General features: G+C 44.2%; 1 protein-coding gene across 7 annotated transcripts in view; it reads left to right on the forward strand.

Moving 5' to 3' along the window:
* Arhgap26 (Rho GTPase activating protein 26) overlaps positions 1-17198 on the forward strand; it is a 388578-nt gene that overhangs the window by 136394 nt on the left and 234986 nt on the right. For all 7 annotated transcript variants that reach the window (XM_029471859.1, XM_029471862.1, XM_021150728.2 and 4 more), the window contains exon 10: positions 1730-1824. In XM_029471859.1, coding sequence (XP_029327719.1) covers positions 1730-1824 — 95 coding nt within the window. The remainder of the gene's footprint in view (positions 1-1729; positions 1825-17198) is intronic.

A 17198-nucleotide genomic window follows, 5' to 3' on the forward strand; every position in this document is an offset into this window, starting at 1 on the left:
AAGGCAGAGAAAACTTCCGTTTTCCTTGCTAATTGAAGTAAACCCGTTTGAGCAATTGGACTGTTCTCTCTCATTTCTGGTTTCCTGGGAGATAAACAGCTTAGTTTCATGATGGAGAATATTTGCTTGGGTGACTCCAGGTTGAATTTTAGTCTAATTTTCTTTTCAGGTCCAATGTAGGACCTTAGTCTAAAACAGTGTCCGCTGTGTGACGCTGGGTCTCTAATCTAAGGTCTCCCATATACCAGGTGAAGACTTGATTGCAGAGATAGATCTTCAGCCCCTGTCTTCTGAGGTAGATTTTGCTAAGTTGTCCGGACTGACCTTGAACTCATGTAGCCCAGACTGGCCATGAGCTGAGGAGACTCCTGTCTTGGCTTCACAAAGAGCTGGGTTTGCTAGGCAACCTTGTGCAGCGTTGATTTAACACACTTTTGCATCTTACAGAGTGGGTAAAGATCAGGTCTCAATCTGAGAAACTAATCTTTGCTCTCTAGTAAGTAGGCATAGACATAAAGCATATGAACAAAAATGCTTTCTTCCTAGGCCTGTGCTTGTCTGCTTTGCCGATTTTAGTGGGTGGTTACCTCCACCCTCTGAAGTTACACTTCATCTGATGTTGGCAAGGCAGGTGAATTTGTTAATTTTACCCTTTTCAGAAAAAAAAATGGGAGAAACAGAAACATTAATAGATTTGTAGTGACAGGAAGAAGTTGCAGTGAGCTCTTGCTGTGTTTCTGGACAGTCCGTGAGTTCTGTGAGATTGTCACATTCTACTCACATAGTGACACACTACCGAGTAGTAAAAACCCAACTCTCGATATGCACAGCATGGACGAGCCACAGAATACTCATGCTTAATGAACGACCCAGATACTTACTCTGCGTCTGCATTTGCATAATGTTATAGAATGCAAACAAACCCATAGGAGCAGAAAGCAGACAGACCCAATGGTTTCTTGGAGGTGATCTAGAAGGTGGGTGGGTCACCACAGGGTGTGTTTGGCAGGCAGGGGTGGGAGTTTATCTCAGATTCATCAATAGCTTTATGGCTATCTACAGATGTCACAGTAACAAGTTGTACACATTAAACATATGCAGTTTATCACATCTTATTCGTCAACAAGGCCGATATAGGTTGAACAACTCTTCTGTCCAGGACCTAGGAGGACTCAGAAGATACAAGAGTAGTAAGCAAAGACCACAAGCCTCTGACCTTAGGGTGCTTGCTGCCTTGTGAACCTCCCATCAGACTCGATGGGAAGACGTTGTTTTATTCCGTGTCTTCCGTAGCAGACTGCTTTTGCTATGGTTGGTACCAGTGGGACGGAGAGGTACTTGGCGCCACCTGAGCACTTCTTACGGATCTTGACCTGTTTCTTGAAGAAATGATGACTAACCAGGGATCACAGTCAGTTAGGAGGGGACTGTGGTCTTCATCTCTTGTCACCTCTGCAAATCAAACCTGATTGAAATAGTAGTACTAGATGTGCACTGTGTAATGTAGCAGCACCCATCCTCTACCTGTGTGACTACGTCCTAGGGCTCCAGGTCTTAGCTGTAGAGATGCTTGCTTGAGACGCTCAATGGTCAGCATTCCCTCTCTGTAGGTTGTGAACCCACAGATTGGAGAGTTGGAAGTGTCATTCTGTCGATATGCCATGCTCGTCCCAGAGTCCCGCAGACCTGCCTGCTGGCCTCACCTTGACAGTCTGTGTGTTCCCACCAGGGAGAAGACGAGTCCGTTACCCTCAAATCCTGCACACGGCGAAAGACAGACTCCATCGAGAAGAGATTCTGCTTTGATGTGGAAGCAGTAGACAGGTGAGAGGCTTAGGCAACCTTTTCAGGAACAGATTATTAGTGTATTTGGATTTCTTTCCTTTCCCTTAAGGTTCACTGTTTGTACCCCTGCCCCCAGCCCACTCTTCAGTGTCCAGTTGGAACTGGATGCTAGGTCATTGCGGAAGGTCAGTGCAGCCTCCCGTTGTTTAGTTCACGTCTGAATCACCAGGTTTGTTTGGTTTTACTTTAATGCTAGTCTTCCATGCTCAGGAATGTGTGCTATGTCTCCGGGAGGTGGGATAGATATTTAAAGAAAATAGTCTGTTCAACATGATGATATCAGGTGTTTGGTTGTTTTTTCCTTTAAAAAATTAATATAACAAATAAGAATTGGGAATAGAAGTTTTACTCAAATAACTTTTTAAGGCTTATAGTTAATTTTTGTTTATACCCAGAAAATACACCAAGTCACTTCCTTAATCAGCCAATAGATAGATAAATAGACAGACAGACAGACAGTGAGCTTATGTGTCTTCTTTAACATCTATGGTTCAACCTCTCACTCAAATGCACACATGGTACTAGGCTTGTTCAACAGGATTGCAGTTCTTTGAGACACTTTCCACGGCAGTGGGTTCTTTCAGTGGAATCCGTATGTGGAGCTTATCTGAGCTGCCTGTTCCAAGTCAGCAGCCTTGGCACCGGGGCCCTTAAATCTCACTGCAAGGCCCACACAATGCCAGGAAGTCTCTTTCCTAATTAAAAAACAAAACAAGAAAACCAAAAACCAAAACTAAAACCAAACCAAACCAAACCAACCAAATAAAAAAGCTCTATGGTGCTTTCTGGACCTCCTGTGTTTTCCATGTCTTCAGAAGATTGCCTGGGAGTTACTTTAGGGACAGTTAAAATCCTCTCAGATGTCAACTCTTGATAACACATCCAAGAACCCTTTGCAAGCCAGGCATGGGGATGCCCACCTCTTCAGAAGATGAAGCCAGGAGGATCTCTTGAGCCCAGGAACTCAAGACCAGACTGGGTTGTTAGTAAGACCATGCTTCCAAAATAGAAAAGGGAGGGGAGAGGCTCTGCAGGCTCACATTCTGAGCCAAGAGTAAGTGTTTCATACTCAGCATGCGGAATAAACCTGGGGCAGTCCTTTTCTGTCACACTCCTCAGCGGCTTCATACAGATGGCGTTGGGAGGATCCAGAAGGAGACTGTAGAGTCTCCACTGAGGAGCAGGTGGATTGGTAGGAGGGTGACTCAGCCTTTCCTTTCAGTGTTCCCAGGGGACCTCATGGATTGGGCCACAGAGCTCAGCATTGCTTGTCGCCCCTTTTGTGTGACTCTGGTGTATTATAGACTGCTCACATACCCACAGAGTGTGAGGTGGGGCAGTAAAGCAACTGTCAACATGACCCCTCCATTATTAAGGAAGATTTTTATTGTATGCCTATAGAGAGAATGGCCAGAGACTTCTAGAAGAGTCCAGAGCAGAGAGAAAAAGTAGACTGAGCATAGCCAGCAGGTTGGACATGGCCAGGGCTAGGGAAGTGGAGAAAATAATGTGGCTAATAAGATAGGAAGACATAGAGAATAGTGCATAGTGAGAGCAGTGGGGGTTGGGGGAGACAGACACACAGACAGATAGATGCACAGAGAGAGAATAGTGGTTTCTAAGGAGGGTGAGTAGCAGGAATAGCAGGAAGGAGACTGGGATAGGAGCTTTAAAATGTATAACAGGTACCTGTGATACTAAGGGACCCCACCCCCACCCCCTACTGGATGGGCTTTGATACCCAGCCATAGGCTGTGTCCTTTGATTTGTCCTTTCTGCTAGAGGTAAGGTGAAATGAAGCCTCTTGGCACATGGGAACTGGTTTTACAAGTTCCTGAGGAATGCTGGCTCTTATCTAACTACCAGAAATCCTCCTATAGTCTCGGCTGAGCTCCTTTCTGGATATTTGGACAGCCTGAGACCTGACATTGGATAAGAAATAAAAGGTATTTCTGTGTGCTAAGTGGCACCTGCCTGGAGAGCTTTACTGTAATCCTTTCTCTGAGGGTTCCCACCCCATGCTTTCACCAGTGCCCATCAGCAGGGAGGGGCTGCCGGTGCTAGAATCTGGTTTTCTAGACTCTGCCTCCCCCAGAGTGCTCTGTCTTGCTTGCTGTGTCTCGGAGGCACCTAGGAAATGAATGCAAAAGAGGAACTGACAGAAGGGCTGAAATGTTCCCAGAGTGTGTTATAGGAAGATTAGATAAACTACTATATAATAAGTTATATAGGAGCTGCTAATGTGGTAATTTATCAAGATGCAAGTGTGATTTATATTGTTTAGACTATGAAAATATGGTGTGAAATATCCTGACTCTGTAATATGTGATATTAATGGTTAGTTGTAACTGTCAGCTTGACACATTTTAGAATCATCTGAAAGAAAGTGTCATTGAGGGGTATGGTCTAGATTAGGTTGGTTTATGAACATGTCTGTGGGGGGCTGTCTTGATGATGTTAATTGATGTGAGAAGACAAAACCTAAAAGTGGATTTGGATCCTTGGCTGTATAAAGAACAGACACAGTGAGCTGAGCTAAGCATGCATGTGCACAGTGCTCTTGGCTTCTACACCCTGGATGCAATGTAGTAAGTTTGTCTTGAGCAGCTAGAGCCATGACTTCCCCACAACTATGGGATGTAACCTGAAGCTATAAGCTAAAACAAATCCTGTCTCCCCTAAGTTGGTTCTGTTCAGGGCATTTTTTCACAATTACAGGAGAAGAAATGAAGACAGGCCCTGATTCACCATAGCTGGCATCCTAGGTAACAGGGAGTTACAGATCCAGAAGCAGGCACACGCGTAGAGAAATGCCCCATGAACCCGAAGACAGAGAACAGGGAGAGAATGGGATTCAAGTGAAGAAACACCAGGCTGCTAGCAATCCACCAGACGGGGAGGAAGGCATGAAGCAGATTCCGTGGACTTCAGGAGGAATCAACTTTCCAAACACCCTGCCTTCCTCCTGTGTGGTACTTCATTATTGAGGTGCAGGGAGCTGGTGTAGTATTGAGCAGGGAGGACCTGTCAGCGAGGTGGAAGGACATCCCACCAAGGCTTTTTAAATGGTGGCCATTATGCACCCCCTGAACCCCTACTTCATGAAATAGACCATTTGCGTCAGCTGCCTTATCTTTTCTGCTGCTTCCTTCCATCCAACCCTCCCCTCTCCTTTTCCCATCCCTCCTTCTCCTCTCCTGCCCCCCTTTCTTCATTAGTAGCTTCGGTTTCGTAGCTTAAAAAAAGCAAACATTACCTATTTGTGGTTTTTGTATCATCATGCTATGGACCTAGCTTTTGAAAGTTTATATTTTACATGGGTTAATTGACTGGATTTAACTTTTTTTCCCCCTTGAAGTGGGTCAGCTCTTTCGAGTGATGTTTGGGTTAAAAGTGGGCGTCATGGAAGAGCAGCCTTTCTTGGTAGTCATATGTGGATCATGAATACTAACCAGCGTCTGTGTTCAGTCACTTGAATAATTAGCTCCATCATGAACTATCTCATGGAAATTAGTGAGCAAATGTAGGGAAAATGTTTACTTACGCTGAAGAATCATGGGGGAGTCACTTGCCAGCATCTTTTGGATTAGTTTGTTTTAAAGAAATGTCTCACAGATGTAAGTGACACATAGATTTTCTCCCTAATGTTCTCCAGGAGCGGCCACTAGACCATATGGGAAATAATAGAAATAGAAACTAAACGGTTCTTTTGATTCACTGAGTCAGGGGTGGGGGTGGGGGGGTAATGTTTATACTTGGGGAAAGGAAACAATTAGAGTGCTTTAGTTTTTTATTTTTTTTTTAAAGACTAGCTGACTCCAACAGAAACTCTGTTAAAAGCTTCTTTCCAGCGCTGCCAAATGCAGAAGTGTGGCAAAGACAGATCACTAGATGGCGGTGGTAGGGAATGACATGGGGGACAGGGAACTGGGGACCACAGGTGGCACAGAGACACCTATACCCTTGAACTTCTGTCTCAGCCTCCCAAGTACATGAGACTACAGGCCTGCACCCCAGGCGCAGCCTAGACTCTTCTGACAGATGTCACACGTAGGAAGCTTTACCAATCTGTTGGTTTTTCTTCTGTCAAAGCCTCACCTGGTTCTTTGGGTAATTCTGAAGTCCTCCTGCAAATGCTGCGCTCGCAGTAGGGAGCTAGCTTTCCTGAACCTTCCTCAGTGTTCCCTAACACACACTCTGCCCATTCTGTCCCTGCCTTCCCCGCAAGTACCCTGCAGTGGCCGGGCACCATAGTTTCTTTGTATTGGTTGGCTACCTGTTCAGTTTGGAATGTCTTGGGTACTTCTGTTTAATTCTGTTTATCTCAGATGATTTGCTTTTAGAGGCAGAAAAAGAACCGTAATTTCAACCATAATTTCTCGTAGCCTTGAATATGGTACTATGTGTATGTGATTGCTCAATTTAAACTTTTTACGGTGAAGACACTTTTGAAAGTGCATTATTTATTTATTTTTCCTTTGGGAGTTTGGTGATGAATCTTAGAGAACATTAGTTAGGTGTTAATTAAATTAAAGCTCAAGCAAGTACACACATAATTTGCTTTTGTGTAGAGATATGGTAGGATAGTTGAAGCCAGAATAGCAGAAGCTAGACATTTATGGAAGATCTGAATTTAAAAAAAAAAAAAACCAAAACAAACAAACCATCAGTACCCTCCAGTCAGCCAGCAAGCATCTTTCCAAGTTGTATTTTCACAGAAGGTTGCAAATTGTAGGCTAAATAAAAGATAGAGGGAGCCCTAGGTTTGACTGGAGGACTTGCCTCTTACTAGCCATAGGGACAGTAGTACTAAGATGGAGCTGATTGTGACTGTCAGGATTGTTTTGAAGATGGGATATAGCAGTATGCCTTTTTGATGGTGTCCCGTGAGTGCAAGTGTTGTTTTTGTATGCTCCAAACCGTGGGACTTACGTTTTCTTATGTTAAACCTTATCTTTGCCAGAAGTTCTTCCCACACCTACTTGCTGCAAGCTTGTTTCTTTTCCCATCGCCTTGTCGATTCATCTGCAATATGAGAGTGGATTTAGGCACAGGTAGGGCCCACGTGAAGAAGGCCCACCAGGGGGAGATTGTGGATGCAGTGCTGTGCTTCATAACTTGATTGCCACAAAAGAGAAAGTTTTATGTCCACATTCAGTTTATGATCTCCCCAGGAAACCATTCTAATTTTAAAGGAAGGCAGTTTATGGTCTGGCTTGGTGCGAGTGTGTGAGTGGGTCGTTTTGTGTGTCTTTGGGAAACTGTGTGACTCTTGAGATTGTTTTCCAAAGAGAATCGATCCTCTTACGTAACGGACAGTTTGACTGTTCAGCCTCTAGATGGCAGTTTTGTATGTGCATTGGTTGCTCTTGGGTCCAGTTGAATGGTACTCGTCATTTATAGACTGGTGATTCGAAGACAGCTGCGTGTGTGGTTTCTGTAGAAGTGACAGTTTATATGAGTATTACTACTTAAGGCAGAGAGTATTTTCAGTGACTCAGTTTTTCTCTCGAAGCTCCTTTCTCTCGCCCTTTTCACAGATCATCCATACCTACATTCTGGTGCCAGTTAGCTGGCTTGCCCAGTTCGTCAGGCCTCTGAATATTGCAGTTTAGCTGGGTGAACCAAGGTGCTAGATTCTTTGCTTTGGGATGATGCATGTGAGGACAGCAGACTTGTCCTTCTGTCCAGCCTGTGCTGAGAACCAGGCTTCTCCATCCAGTTGCAGCCTTTATCTCACAGAGCCACAGAGCGGATGAACTGTTTTTCCTGGTTTGGGGCTTCCCGCCCCTCCCCTTCTCGTTGCCTGTTTGAAAAGCTACTTGACTTTGCCTTCCTGCCCATTGGGTTGGAGTGCTGGTCTCTATGCCATTGACCTTTCGGGCAGGAAATGGCTTTTCCTTCCTCAGAGGGTGTTATGCTGCTCTGACTTCATGGCCAGGGGTGGGGTGGCCAGTGGGGGATGGGCATCATTCTTTCTGAATTGCTTCCTGGCTCTTAGGGATAGATAGCAAGCTGCCGTCTGAGAAATTCTTGGACTCTCGAGCTCTCAAAGTCAGAACTTACTCAAGTTTGGGGGGCTTTGTTTTGGCTTCTAATTAAGTGAAAGCGCTGGCTGTTTGCACCTGTCTTAAGTAGGATGGGCTTCGGTGGTTAGTGGAGTGGATTAGAGGACGACCTAGGCAACCTGACTTCTAGTCTCTAATCAGTGCAGTGAAATTTGTTGGGAGTGCACACATTTATCTGGTAGTTTCTCAATACAGGACTTAAACTCAACACCAAAAACTTGCTATTACAGAAATCCCAAGAAAGAAAGGAAGGAAGCGGTAAATTCCATCTGTTCTGTTCATCATAAGATTGAAGAGCCCCCCAAACAAACAAACAAACAAACAAAACAAAAGGAAAGGACAATTAGAAATTGTCCAAATTAATACTTTGGCAATCTGGCAGCAACTGATGCTATTTCCAAGTTGACTACAAAGAAAATACCCTGTGTTTATCATGTGTAATTGGTAATTGTTAGAAAATTATGTGATATGTGAATTTTAAAGTGATGTAACATTTTATATACTTTTTAAAAATAAAAGTGGGTTACGAGAGGTTATAGAGTAGAATCTATGATAGATAACATTATAATTCTTTACAATGGAAACATTAAAAGACTCTCAATCAGCAACATATACCTTGTTAATACCAAATATAAAAATATCCCATTGAGCAGGCTCTATCAAGTCAATTCACTATGGCATAAATATGCATATATATTGGTGAACTTTTTACATGTATGACTTTTTTATATCTTTTGAAATTCATGTATATGTTAAACTTGGGGAAAAAAAAAAGACTGAAGAGCCCAAATGGTGCAGAGGGTGGCAGATGAACCTAGGGAGAGATTTGCTTAGCTTGCTGTCAGCAGCAGTAGCAAGGATTCACATTGACCTTGCGTTGCACCCATCCCATTAGTTAGTATGCTTTCTCCTGGTGCATTGTGGTAGCCTGTGCCTGTTGCTGTGCCTGGCACACGGTACTCACTGAGAAGTCAGTAGCAGTTACATTCATGGCCCACAAAGTTTAGTATGCTAGAAATTCATCTGGTGCTCTAGGACTTTAAAATCTTTTAAAGTAACTCTGCGTGAACTGTCCGATGGGGTTGGCAGTGTTTATTCTCTGGACTCTTCCTCCTGCCAGGGTCCTCCTCATTCTCCAACCTTTCCTCTCAGAAGGCGAGTGCTGTATGCTTCTGTTGGTGGTGATCCATTCATTCATTAGAATCCGATTCTTTCTAGATCATTGATTAGAAGCTGTTTCGGAAACCCTCTTAGGGAGTGTGTGGAAGGAGGTTACTCCCTTCCTTCCTCTGTCGAAGCTGATAGCCTTCTTGGACTCTAGGCACATACACTCGTTACAGATAAGGTCACTGCAGCATTGGTTGTGACTTAAGTGTAGGCCTTGTTTTAATTTCTGGCCCACCTGGATACAATGTCAGAGTTAGCCCTTCATAGCAATGTTAGGTATCTTTCACTTTTAGAAAGAGTCCCAAAGGGCTGGAGATGTGGCTCAGTGGTAGAAGACTTGCCTAGCAAGTCTGAGCCCCAAGTTCGTTCACCAGCAACACAAATAACACACACACACACACACACAAATAAGCAACTGAATAAGATAAAGGGGGCCCAATTATTCACATTTAATTCATATATTTATTGTGAGAAAGAAGTGATAGTTGATAAAATCCTTATCACAGTGTTTGACATGTAATAATCTTTAGCATAGTGTTTGGCACATGTGGGAGTCACCAACCTGTGACCTCTAGTTTCTCTCACCTGTGATCCACCTGGGGAGCCACCAACCTGTGACCTCTAGTTTCTCTCACCTGTGATCCACCTGGGTACCTTGACGGGTGGCAGCTGCCTCTGCAACCTGTACTTGCTCTGCTCTTTCTTAATTCGTACGCCTCTGTTCACAAGTAAAAATGCAGAAGAGCTGCAAGGCTGCAGGTTTTCGAGAAAGGAATCAACCTCTGTTGTCCTTGGGGGAGTAAAGAGCTTCTTGCCTGGCTCCCTTCGCCTGACTGCTTACCTGCTTTCTATCAACAGATGTGGGGTTGGTCATATCTGTGCAGACTTTTCACTGTGGAGGAAGTATCAAGAAGCAGTCTTTGAGGCAGGGCTCCCTCTTTCTGTCATCTGATGAACCCCTTTCACCCAGGAATAGAAAACCCAATCCCCAAGGCTTCACTTTCCCAACTTCTAAGAGCACAGTGGGACACATTTTACACACAGGCTACAGTAAGTTCTGTGGGTCTCATAGTCCTTCCTTTCCTGTCCGTTTGACCCTAAGTGGTGTGCATGGGAGTTAGGAGAGAGCTCTTGCCACCTGGAGATTTACTATTACGAATGAGTAAGCCCTAGATCTTTGGAGGTTGATTTAGAGAGAACAGTACTGCGAGGTTCTGGTTGTGTTTGTTTCAGTGGGGTGGAGTTAGTCCTAGCATTTCCTTGTCCAATAGGAAGTGGGTACATTGCCAAACCACTGAGATCACTGTTGTTGACTCTGATTCATGAATGAGATTAGAACTAGAAAGCTCTCGAGGAACCCCAGAATCAGCCATGGGTGTGCTTTTTGTGTTCTTGGCTGATGGACAGAGGGCTTTGATGGACCCTGGTGGTCCTAGCCTTCTGGATATAATCCTCTCTTGGATAGGTTTTTTTTTTTAAATTTTTTTTTTGTCAGCTTGACATTGGCTAGTGTTATCTGGGGAGGGTAACCTCAGTTGAGAAATTGCCTCCATCAGATTGGCCTGTAAGTAAGTCCATAGGGCATTTTCCAGATGAGTGATTGATGTGGGAGGGCCCAGCTCACTGTGTGTGGTGCAGCAGGCTGAACAAGCCAGGAGGAACAAGCCGCTAAGCATCTTCCCTTCACAGCCTGTGCTTCCGTTCCTGTCACCATGCTTCTGCCCTGAGTTCCTCCCCTGAGCTCTCCTGATGATGCAGTGCGACCCAGAAGAGAAATAAATAAGCCCTTTCTTCCTCATGCTCTCCTCCTCACCAACAGAGCCTAACCAGAACATGCAAATGTTATGTATGCTGCTTCTCTGGGGGCTCTTTTGGGAAGCCAGCCCCGGAAGAGACATGGCAATGGGTAGCAGCTTGCCTTGAGATAAGTGAGGACTGTCTTCCCTCTATTATCCTTACCATGTTTAAGGATTTCACATGCACTCGCAGGTGCACATGTGTACACACACACACACACAAACACACACACACATCTGCATCATTCTTATGACGAGACGAGAGTATACAGCGTTGAGAAACTCGCAGGTCCTTGTTTGTGTTTCCCAGGCTGCCCCAGCTCCAGCACTAACAATGTGTTCCTGGTGAAGAAATGCTAGCTTCTGAGGAGAATTTTAGGGGTGGGCTCCAGAAAGGATCTTTAAATCATTTGCACCCTCTCTCATCCGGTGGCTGGAGGGAACTTCTCTAGATGGAGGTTCTAGTATTTGCCGGAGACTTCTTTTCTTTGCCCCTATCAGTTATCAGGCATTAGTTTTAGACTGGAGTAGCAGTCCACTTTGAAGCTGTTACCTGGGGAGGGAAAAGGAAATAGCCATGATGTCAGGGCCGGTGTTTGCGGTAGGGGCGTGATTTTCGGTCTGAGGGTGTGGGTCGTTAGGTGGACCACAGTGCCAGCACGTGGTTCCTGTTTAAATGACTCTCCTGCCCTTCTCCAGGCATTGCTGTGATGCTCTCCTGTACTTGCTAGCACCCCTCATTTGCCCATGGGGATTGACTACGTTTCTGGAGTATTTACTATTTTTGCCTTCCACTGGAAATGTATGATGCATTTCTTTGAGTTTGCAATATAGTCAAACGCGTAACTCTGCCAACCGCCGGGGAAAAGCAATTGGACCTTTCTATCTGGCTTCCCGAACATGTAGTCTCACATCCAGAATAGTAGGGAAGCCAAAGTGTTGTCCAGAGGTTGTAATTCCTGTACAGTTAAAACAAGTTCTTAATTGAGGTTCCACTGTAAAATGCACATATCTCAACTCTATGTTTATGACTATGCATAAGTCAAGTCTGAGTATACATATCCATCCATCCATCCATACATCCATCCATCCATACATACATACATATACATACTTCCAAAGGCCCTGATCAAGGTGAACATTTATAGCCTTGAAGTTTTCCTCATCCTCATCACCATCCTCATGCCGCACCCCTTCTTGGAGGTAAAATAACTCTCCTGTCTGTGTGAGGTTTTTAAGGGTTTGAACACTATGAAACTCCAGTCATTCAGACTGTAGACTTTGCCTCACCGTCTGTGAGGTTCATACCTAACCATTCTGTGCAGCACTGGTTGCTGTTTGCAGTTGTTGCCTGGTGTCCTAGCATTTAGATTACACAACAATTTGTGTGTCCTCTTTCGTTAGCCATTTTTGTTGCTGAAGTTGCGGTTATTGTGAATATGATGACAGGTGACCTTGACTGTGCGTGGTGGACATAGGCACACATCTTTCCTGGTGTTATATATGGGAGTAGTTTGTCTAACGTGTGGTGTTTAGTTCTAGGAGGTACTGAAAATGTCCTTATTCATTTAATTTCTCACCAGCAAAGCCTGAGAATCGCAACACTAAGTTACTAAGTGACCTTTTAATGTTCTTCATTCAAGAGGTGCTGGATGGAGCTCATTCAGCTTCTAAATGACATCTCCTCAGTGAGGAACCATTTGATGGCTGCTTCTTATATCCACTGGCCAGTTGGATCTCCCCTTTTCATTTTTTATTCCTCTCTCTCTCCCCCTCTCTCATAAAGGCAGTTATGTGCTGCCTGACAATAGGTACCATGAACTGAGCTGGAGCCTTCTGAAGAAGTCTTAACTGCTGAGCCAACTCTCCAGCCCTTAGATATCCTCTCTTATGAAGTGTCTATTAAGATTTTAATTGAATTTTGTTGTTAATTTTCTCCGTTTGTTAGCATTCTTCACATATCTGGAATATGGATCTTGTTGGAGATACATATAAAAAACATTAGCTTTCCCTTTCATTCTCAATATTTTTGATTTGAGATTTATGTTCTGGGGACAGGGACTCATGTAGCTGGCTTTGAAATCACTGAAGATGACTTTGAACTTCTGGTTCTTCTGCCTCTACCTCCCTTGCAGTAGGACTGTAGCTGTGTTCCATTATGCCTGGCTTATGTGGTGCTGGGATCTCAACTCAGAACCTCATGCATTGAGATAAACACTCTATTGACTTAACTACTCTCCCAGCCTCTGTTTTCATTCTCTTAATATTATCTTCTAGTAAATGCATCTTTTTTTTTTTTTGGTAAGGTCTAACCTACCAGTGTTCATTTTCTTTATGATAGCACCTTTAATTTTAAATTAAAATATAATTATATCACACACACACACACACACACACACACACACACACACACATTTCCTTCTTTTCCTTTCCTTCAGCCCTTCATGTATGTACTCCCCTACCCAGTTCATGGACTCTGTCCTCTTTTTCATGTTGTTACACACATGTATATATTTCTTAAATATATAAATACAGTCCATATAATATTACTTGCATGCATATGATTCCAGGGCAGAGCACTGGTATTAGATAACCGACTGGGGGCGTGTTCCGGGGGAAGTCACTGTTTTCTACCCCCTCAGCATTCCTTACTAGCGGTTGGTTCTTTGTCTACGGCTGGTCCCCGTGAGATTTACCTCTTCTTTGTTAGCATGTTTGTTGTTGTTGTTCAGGTCTTGTTTAGGTAGCCATGCTGGTGAGACTTCATGGGTGTTGTTTCCCTGGAAATTTTAGGGGATAAAGTCTCACTGGCTCTTAGAATCTTTCTGCCAACAGCACCTGTTTTGTTCTATTAAAAAAAAAATCAGGGCCTCTCTTTCACTTTGTTGTCTTGAGGTAAAATGTGAAGGGCCACTGCTGCTGAAAGTCACCCCAATCCCGTGCGGTATGACTGTGTTCTGGAGGAAGAGCCTGGAGGAAGAAGCGTATCACTCCGGTTTACAGAGATATTCATCACTGTCACATTTGATTCCACGCTGGGGCTCTTTAAGGAAGGAGTTGTAGGGATCCTTGGTCCGTTTTGATGCCAGAGAATTGGGTAGTACACACAAATTCCCCAGGGGCTCTGGTGCCCCCACATCGGGATGGTATCTCATACCAGGGTTAGGAGTTGGATCTTGGTCGCATCCTGGCCCTGTAGCTTGCTGCTGCAATCAAATCAAAGTTTTTACCCCTCTGAGTCTTAGTTTTCTTGTCTTTTAAATAGGACTAGGAAGAATGCATTTACCTCCTGTCTAGGCACCAAGACTAATTTATTGAGTGCTCAGCACATCCAGTGGTGTGCTCTGCTGGACTAAACTGTTGTTCTCTTGTTACAACGCTGCTGGAGCACAGGGGTGTATAGAACCAGGAACATCTCCAGCCCTGCACCCCACTTCTCTTTCATTGGTTTATATTTCCTGTCCATGTCCGACGCATCCTCTCCTTTCTCCCTTACTCCTTCACACATTCCAGTCAGGAGCTAAATAGATATGTTGTAAGAGAAAGCCTGGAAGTTTGCTGATGTGCAGAGTGTCACGTCACACAAGTTTTTTCTTGTTTTATTTTGTTTGGGGCTATGTTACCAATCTGGGAGACTTTGAGAAGGTAATTATGAGAATAAATTATTGTTTGATTCTAAAATAAAGCCAACCCTTTTATCTTGGCCTCTTAGGAAAGTCCTATGTAAGATTTATATTAGTATTTTTAATTTAATAAATGAAAAAAAAAATGGATATTTCTACCTAAAAAGTACAGTGCTGTAGCCAGATGTACATATATGAAGCTGAGAAAATTCTCTGAGTTTGGGGAATACAATTATTACTAAATATGTTATATCTACTCTAATTACTATCTATCATCCAGAGTGTCACTCCCCACACACATGAAAAATAATTTGCTTTTGTTTTTCGAGACAGGGTTTCTCTGTATAGTCCTGGCTGTCCTGGAACTCACTCTGTAGACCAGGCTGCCTCTGCCTCCTAAGTGCTGGGATTAAAGTCGTGTGCCACCACCGCCCGGCTATAATTTGTGTTTTTTATTTCTATTTGAAGTACAAACAGTCATATTGGCTTCCCTAGTTACTAGCACCCAATAACATGCCCTACGCCCTTACTGCCTCTTGAGTTTTTTGAACTTCCTCTTGGTGGCTTTGGGTGGAACTATTATGCCATAGGCCATGAAGTTGATGTGCCATCTGTGATACCTCTGCACTCTTGGTGTTTGGGCAACTCTTGTGTTTACAATTATTTTCTTGCAGGAAGAGGACTGGAGTTACATTGGGTGCTTGACTCCCAGCATAGAGAGGAGGGTGATAACACTGCTAGTGCAGAGAACCCAGAAGGAAAGGCGAGGGGGTGGACCTGGTTCAGGGCATGGGCCTTAGGCATAGCCATACATACATAGAGCATCATCTCTCCTCATTATGGGCTTTAGCTCTGATTTTCCAGGCCCAGCCCAGAAGTTTAGTTTCAGTAGGGTGGGGTTGGATGGGGAACCTATATTTTTAAAAATTTTCATTATTTGATTTATTTAAATCCCAAATGTTATGCTCCCTCTTAGTCCTCCCTCCCAGAGTTCTCTCCTCTCTCCACCCCCTTTGCTTCTGAGAGGGTATCCCCCTAACTTTTTCCCTGGGGCATCAAGTCTCTATAAGATTAGGCACATCCTTTCCCACTGAGGCCAGACAAGTTCTCTGCTACATATGTGCCAGGGGAGCCCGTGTTGGTTGGTGGCTTGGTTTCTGGGAGCTCCCTGGGGTCCAGGTTAGCTGATAATGTTGGTTTTCCCTGTGGGGTTGCCACCCTCTTCAGTTCCTTCAATCCTTCTCCTAACTCTTCCATAGGCGTCCCTAACCTCAGTCCAATGTTTGGCTATAAGTATCTGCATCTGTTTTAGTCAAATGCTGGTAGAGCCTCTCAGAGGACAGCCATGCTATGTCTGCAAGTACAACATTGCATCAGTAATAGTGTCAGGATTTGGTACCTGCCCATGGGATGGATCCCAAGTTGGGCAGGTCACTGGTTGACCATTCCTTCAGTCTCTGCTCCATTTTTGTCCCTGCATTCTTTAAGACAGGAACAATTTTGGGTCAGAAATTTTAAAGGTGGGTTGGTATTTCCATACTAGGGGCCTTGTTTAACTAGTTTCTTCAGGTTCCATCTCCCTACTGATGGGCATTTTGGCTAAGGTCACCCAGTTTGAGTCCTGGGGGCCTACCCCGTCTGATTTCCGAGGTCGAGCCCAGAAGTTCCATTTCAGTAGGGTGGAGTTGGGTTGGGAATCTACATTTTTTTTTAAAAAAAAAAGATGGTTTGCATGACCCAAACAGGTGGTGCCAGCAAAGAAAGCAAACAACTTAGGAAAAGTAGGGTAGCACTGGAGAAGGGAAGCTGGGACTTTCGGACTTTGCAGCAGGCTGTAGCTTCTCGGGCTTTTGATTTCAAAGCACCTTGTGCTTGGTTTTGAAAGGTGGGAAAGGAACATGAAATCTGCTCTTTCTCCAGGCCACAGGCTCGGTTCTGTGGAAGCACAGCTGTGAACAGTCTGCAGGTATATGGGGACTCTGGCACGTCAAAAGGGGCTGCTGGGGAGAAATGGTCATATGAGTCTGAGGAGAGGGTGAGGGCCCTGGCAGATGCTGTGGAAAGAAAGCTAGTCTGTCCTGGACTCACCTTTCTCCTATGGTGCTAATGCCCAGTGTGGCTTCAAGGAATGACCTCCTTCTCAGGAGTCAGTCCTCAACACACCTGCCTACTCCAAATCTTACATTTCCTCCCCTTCTGTCTGCCTCGGTGGAGGAAGACTTGTGGGGACATCTCCTCTCCTCCCCTCTCTCCTTTTTCTCCTTCACCCCATGCTCCTCGCATCCCTGACCCTTGTTTTTGATTGTGACGTCTTTGAAAGTGTAGATGGAAGGCACTGAGGGACAATGGTGAAAAAGACACAGCTGTGTGTTTAAGCATATATGGGACATCTGTCCTACCTACTGAACCATGGAAACAATCAGTGAGCAGAGATGGTAGTGGCAAGATGCTTGCTGTCTTGGTCCTAGGCTTTTAGTATCACACTGAGGGCATGTGGTCACAAAGGCAACTGAACTTTAGTTCTTGATCAGTTGATCTCTCTTTGTCTCTTCCAGGATTTCTCAGACTTTGAAGGTGAGGGTTTAAAAGAGTTATTCTTAAACTATATATATTATATATATGTGTGTATATACATATGTGTGTATACATACATATACATATATATAATATGTATATGTACATATTATATATACATGCAT

The sequence above is a fragment of the Mus caroli genome, chromosome 18 (genome assembly GCF_900094665.2).
Source record: "Mus caroli chromosome 18, CAROLI_EIJ_v1.1, whole genome shotgun sequence".
NCBI lineage: Eukaryota > Metazoa > Chordata > Mammalia > Rodentia > Muridae > Mus > Mus caroli.